Source organism: Glycine soja, chromosome 10 (genome assembly GCF_004193775.1).
Source record: "Glycine soja cultivar W05 chromosome 10, ASM419377v2, whole genome shotgun sequence".
NCBI lineage: Eukaryota > Viridiplantae > Streptophyta > Magnoliopsida > Fabales > Fabaceae > Glycine > Glycine soja.
The window spans coordinates 25,794,650-25,801,260 of NC_041011.1; the positions used below are offsets into that span (position 1 = coordinate 25,794,650).

At 33.2% G+C, this 6,611-nt stretch overlaps 1 protein-coding gene across 1 annotated transcript; it reads right to left on the minus strand.

Moving 5' to 3' along the window:
• Positions 1-2,540: 2,540 nt before the first annotated feature.
• On the minus strand, positions 2,541-5,648 carry LOC114371567. The gene is made up of 4 exons (XM_028328967.1): positions 5,547-5,648; positions 4,979-5,060; positions 3,008-3,157; positions 2,541-2,863 (listed from the first exon to the last, which is right to left on the minus strand). Exons 1-4 carry the CDS (start codon positions 5,646-5,648, stop codon positions 2,541-2,543), a joined length of 657 nt encoding a protein of 218 aa, XP_028184768.1.
• Between the last annotated feature and the right edge of the window lie 963 nt (positions 5,649-6,611).

The following is a 6,611-nucleotide window of genomic DNA, read 5'->3' on the forward strand; positions in this document are numbered from 1 at the left end:
TCATATTGTAGATAAAACATTAGCAAATGTACAATGTATATAAAACAACTAGATTTAAGGGAAATTCATAAGAAAACTATTACAAAAGAAAGATAAGTCCTAACATTTTAATCCAAAAAATAACTGAAATATGACACTTAATAGGTAGCGACAGAGGAAGCAGAGGATGAGGACGGTCAGGCCAAGGAAGAAGGAAGAAGGAGGTGGAGAGAAAGAGCTAGGTTTTTTGAGGGAAGAGAGATAACACTCAAATGACGTTGTTTTTAATTTTTTTAAAAAAATACTCCTATGTGTAATCCTACTCAGCAACGAGTACATGTGGCAACACATGTCGCATGTCAACATGTCCCGTTAATAGCCACGTAAGCAGTTAACGAATCCCAACTAACGACAAAGATCTCAGACAAAACTTTTAAAATATTAGGGACTTGATTCGAAGGAAAAAGTTACTAGGGATCAGATGCCAAAAATAGGTATATATCAAGTACCAACAACATATTTAAGCCTTAAAAATAAACCAACCAAAAAATAAATTCTATTAAAACATTGACTTAAATATGTTTTTTATCCTTAATAAATACCTTATTTTTGTGTTTGCTCCCTTATAAATTTTTGTTTTGCATTGAGTCCCTAATAAAATAAAACTTTTATTTTTATCCTTGATATTTTGTTTTAGTCATTGATAAATTAGAAATTTTTGTCTTTACTTCCTAATAAATTAGCAAATTTTATTTTAGTCTGTATTAATAACAAATGAAAAATATTTATCATGGAGCAAAAACAACATATGCTAATTAATTAGAGACTAAAAATAAGTGTCAAGGACCAAAAACAAAATTGTTATTTTATTAGAAACTCATCGCAAAACAAACATTTATTAGGAAAAAATACAAAATCGGATATTTATTAGGGATAAAAATATATTTAAACCTAAAACATTAAACAAATATACATTTTCTCTTATATATGAATCTAATTCATCTTGTTTATCATCAATGTTCGATCTATGACCTTTTGAAAGAAGCTTTGGACATCTCTTGATAGTGTGTCCAACTTTATTACACCGTCTACGCTTCCGACTCCCAACACCCTTCTTTTTTTGTGCTCCTTTGGTCTATATCATAGTGGGATCACCAACTTCATTATCATAATGAATCTGTTGCTTCCATCTACCATGGTCTCATACTTGTGAGCAAGATTTAACGCATCATTTCTTATTTGCAAAAATAAATCCCTCTTATTTCTAGCAATTAGGCCTATGAGCAATGGTAGAAACTGTCGCAAGGTGTCCATCTTTCATGACATCTGAACTTATTTCATTCAACTTATGGCAAACTTTGTCCATCATTTGGAAATTAAACTGTTCGGAATAGTATCAACGTACTCATTTTTCAAGATAGCAAAAATGTGACCATAAGGAATCCCACGATACTCGAATAGATGACACTAACATGATAAAATTGAAATCTTTGAATCATAAACAATATTGAATTATTTCTTTGGATTTGAACACGGACTCATCTTAAACAACAACTTTCCTTCATTTTGTACTCATTCAACAACATTTAATGACGCAACAACTATTAATTGTTCTTTGACTTCTTTGAACATCTCTCTGGTGTATATTTTGGAAGCCTGGCCTTCAAAACTCTTCAAGGATGTAGTTAAAATAGGTTCATCAAGAGAAGAATTAAAGTCTGCTTTACTCTCATTATTTCTATATTCATTTATTGCCCAATCAAAATTTTGTAAAAACTCACTAATGGCACTTATATTCTTTATGTAAACCTTCATTATTGAATTAATTGATTATTGAATTAATTGCTTCACATTGAGATGTCATCCTTATACGAGCAAAGAAATTTTCACGCAAGTATGTTATAGCCCATAAGTGTTTAATCTCATAAGTTTTACACACTCATCTATTTTCTTCAAGGCCATATTTAAGACCAATCTTTTTCCAATAAGCTTCAAACTCATCTGGTGTCAACTTGAAATACATCGCATTATTGAAACCATCTACAAATTCATTTTTTCTTCACATTCTCAAACACATTCTTACTCAAATGCCAACCACACAAATGATGTATTGCATTTGGAAACACTTCTTTTATGGCCTCCCTCATAGCTCCATCACCATCAGTCACAATTGATTTAGGTTGCTTGTTCATTGTTTTCAAAAAAGTCCATAATACCCATTTATACATATTAGTGGTCTCATTAGCCAAAAGAGAAGCACCAAAGATAGTGATCTGAGAATGATGATTGCATCCAGAGAAAATGACAAGTGGATTGTTGTATTTAGTCTTCTTGTAAGTGGTGTCAAAGGCACGTACATCACTAAAGCATTCATAATCCACTTTACTGCTTCCATTTCCCCAAAATAAATGCTTCAATCTATCATCAATTGTAGTTAGGAATGTTGAATATGACAAGGGATCATTGGCAAACTTGCTTGCCAAATAACTTAATGCAACACAAACATCTTTGTCTTTGATCATATCTCGTTGCTTCCGATAAAAATGATTTCATAAATCCCTTTAGGAAAAACCAACTCCATCATATCTATCCTTTTGAGCCATTAAACATCCCATGATGTGGCAAGTTCTAACACCAAATTTATGCAAACTATCGTCCACTTGGCTTTTATCCAAATCAGTCATCACATTATACTTAGGAATATGACGAATATCAGTGGGTGGGGTCAGTTCATGGTTATGGGTCTCACGGAGTGAATACACTTTCCATCTTGATGTCTTGTAATCTAAATAAACACGAAGCTTGGCTTCACAATTAGTACGAGTGATAAGTCTACGGTCTCTTTTTCTATCCACCCTCATGAAGTGTTTCCTATTTCTCAAACCTTTTCAATTGCATACAAATTGATGTTTTATAACATTGTCATTCAAATCTTGAAATACATCATCTTTCCTAACTACAAACCCATGGCATCTAGCATATCTTGTATAGAATTGAAAAACACTATCTTCACTTTCCCAATGGAGACCCTTTATCTCATCGCCTGTCAAATAAGATATCCTTTTCTCTTCATGAAGACTTCCATGTTGCTCCTCGGCTCCATCTTCACAACCAACATCACTATCATTTTCACTCTTATTGTCATCAAATCTAACACCATCATCATTACTAAGGCTATCTTCATCAAATTTATGCATATGCAATTCATACATAATGAAAACATAGTCTCGTATATAAATAAAGCTTTAACTCAAATTTTGCTTCTATACATACAATTTGTGCAAAAAAACTTGTATGGAAACACATAATTTTATAGGAACTAGTATCAAATAGTGAGCATGTATATTAACCAAGCCTACAAAGTTATCGCCATAGGGAAAAAGGGGAATTTTTTAAACTCAATTTAGGAAAATTATACAACACCTGACTACAGGAAAACAAAGATAATTTGCAAGTCAATTTTGATCATTTTGAACTTTTACATGCAAATTTGACTAAACTTTGCATATATAGTTAGCACAATGTATGATACAAGCTCAAGAAGAAACAAACCTTCATAAAAGACCGATCACGATATGTAAGTGAGTCAATGAAACTCTTATTCAAAAGCAATGACACCTAAAGGTACAAAGCATCATCTCATATCTTCCCCATATTTACTAAAATATGTTATGTTCATCGCAAGCCAATGTTTATGTCAAACTTTAATGCATGCCTTTATTTACAAATTTTAAAGTTATACATAATTTTATTTCAATTAACTTGAGCGTAAGGAAAATCCTGGCATCATCATTTTGATAGAAGAGGCTAAAGGTGACAAATAATAGTTGAGCATTAGATGCATTATCTAAGTAGTACACCTAAGCTTTTCTAGCTATCTCTAGATATTGTAGGAGGTCACTCATATCATTGAACTTGAAATTATCACCAACAAAGAGATATTATCAGCAAATTAATTTGGTTCTTGGAAACAATTTCACTTAGCTTTCTTTGATCAAAGGAAGAATTATAAGTATGAACTGACTTGAATATGGCATGTACAAATTAACCATCCCATAACAGGATAACAAGGAATAACCACATAATATATGACTGATCCTTTTTTTAGGGATAAAAATAAGATAGGGTCCAAGTTGCTTCTAAATTACAATTCTAGTAAAATCCTTATTTTTAAAGAGGTAAAAAAACAATTGGGATAAATATTAAAATGTCTAACTTTATTTGTTGGTGAGACTAAAATACAAACCTTATTGTAATTGGATTTCACATTGGTGATTGCGAGAGAATGGGAAAGAATCCAAGTAAGATCTTAACCGAAATGAGCCCCTTCACAGCTTCAATCTATAGGGAAACTAACAAACATGAGAACACACTTAGATGTTGAGACAGTTTCACATTGCCAAGTGTGACAAAAACAACTAAAAAATAAGAAATATTTAAGGATGCACAACATAATGATGAACTACTAAGAAACTGGATAAATTGTTATTGCAAAATGGATATTAAGTCGCTTTGACAAACTACATGTAAGCATGACTAATGTCTCTAATAATCATAATCAAGATACCAAAGGAAACCAAAAGTAAAGAATGAGAGAGATAGAGAGCAACATAACAACAAATAGAAATTTCATAAGAAATTAAAGAAACCATAAAGAATCTAGTACACCTTATAAAGATCTGCCCCTACATGCTATGTCATTGACAACGCTTGGATCACTCGGTTCAAGAACGAGATTGGCATTGGCAAAGACTAAAAGATAAGATGAGGTCGTATATTAAATAGAGGATAATATGGTTTAGAAATATAGATAATGAAAATCTAAGCAAGCATAAATAATGAAAACTTCTTTACTAATTAATTATACACTCGGTAGCTTTCAAATAAAAAAAAAACACTACAATTTTCACACGAGAATGTAGATAAAACTAGAAAACAACGTTGAAGACTTTGTTCAATGACCAGCTCCTCTGTGACACAAAAACAAATACCCAAATACCTGATAAGACCAAAGTCGAAGATGAAAACACAATACCTTTTGTTGGGGTGAGGAATTGCGGTGAACAATGTTCCTCGCTCCTCTGTTAGCGACAACAGTGATAGAGGGTTAATCAAAATACATTGTTGCAGCGAAATAGTTGGCGATTGTGATGTTTGAATAATGTAAGTTGTGTTAAGGTTATTTCTTATCAATTCAAAACTAAAAATAATTACTTTTATTATATTATTTACTAAATAAAATAAAATGACAAAAGGACTATACCAGTGTTGTTAAATGGCGGTTATGACGGTGCTATGGCGGTATGGTGTGGCAGATTTTTGATAAAACGCCACCAAATAGAGGTGGTATTGTGGGTTTCAAATGGCGGTGCCATGGTGGTCGTCATAGGTTTAACGGTGGTGGCAGAATGGTGGTTATGGCGGAGAAAACGTTTCTTTTTAAAATTTTCCAAAAATGACAAATTGGGTCGTCTTGGGCTAACCCGACCCAACCCTAAACCCTGGGTTTAGAATCCTAAATGAGATGAGTAGCACGACACACATAAGCACCACATGATTTCTCTCACCTCGAAGTTGCGAGTTCTCCCATTCGCAGTAGCAACGACAACGGACAACAACGACGATGATGACCCGACAGTGACACGATGGTGACGAGTTCTCTCTTCCATTTTTTGTTTTTCTGGTTCTATTTTTTTAATTGTTCAGCCTTCTTCTGCTATCTACAATGGATGAACCATCATCTATTCTAAGTTTGAAACTTTTCCTTTTTTATTTTTTGGTTCTGATTTTTTTTAATTGTTCAACCCTCTTCTACTAATTATAATGGCTAAACCATCATCTAATGTTACAACAAGGAAAAATAAGACAGACCTTGGTTGGAAGTATGGTCATCCACTTGTGGAAGGGGATACAAACACCATTGCTTGTAATTATTGTGGAAAATCACAAAGGAAGGAATAACGAGAGCCAAAGAACACTTGGTTGGGAAGTCGGGTAACATTGCATCTTGTAAGAAAACTCCACTAGATGTAGTCGAAGAGCTTAAGGGATATATGGTTAACAAAAAAAGTGAGACCACTTACAGTAGTACTGGTAGTGGTAATGTGCCAAATATAAGAGATTTTGAATTTGGTGAACCAGTTGGATGTGATGAAAGTGAAGATGAGTTTGAGGACTCTTGCAATGCTACTGCTTTGGCCACAAAGACAAAGTGTGAGACTAAAAAATGACTAATGGACATGTTTTTTAAGAATCTAGAAAATGCAATCAATTGGAGAAAAATGGAAATGTTGAGGCAAATGAACATAAGAGAGTCAATGGATAAGAATGAAGTCTTGAAAGTGCATCAATAAATTACTTATTTTTGGTACCAAGCTGGTTTGTCATCAAGCTCATTAAATTGAAAAGCTTTGAGAATATGGTTGCAACCATTGGTCAATATGGGCCACATTTTCCCATTTCAAGCTATCATGATATCAGAGTTCCACTCCTGAAGAAGGAAGTTGAATACGCTGAAAATTTGATGAAAGGCCACAGGGAGCAATGGGTCAAGTATGGTTGTACTATTATGTCCTATGCATGGATTGATCGGAAAAAAAATCTCAAGGTTGAAAAGAAATCTCAAGGATCAC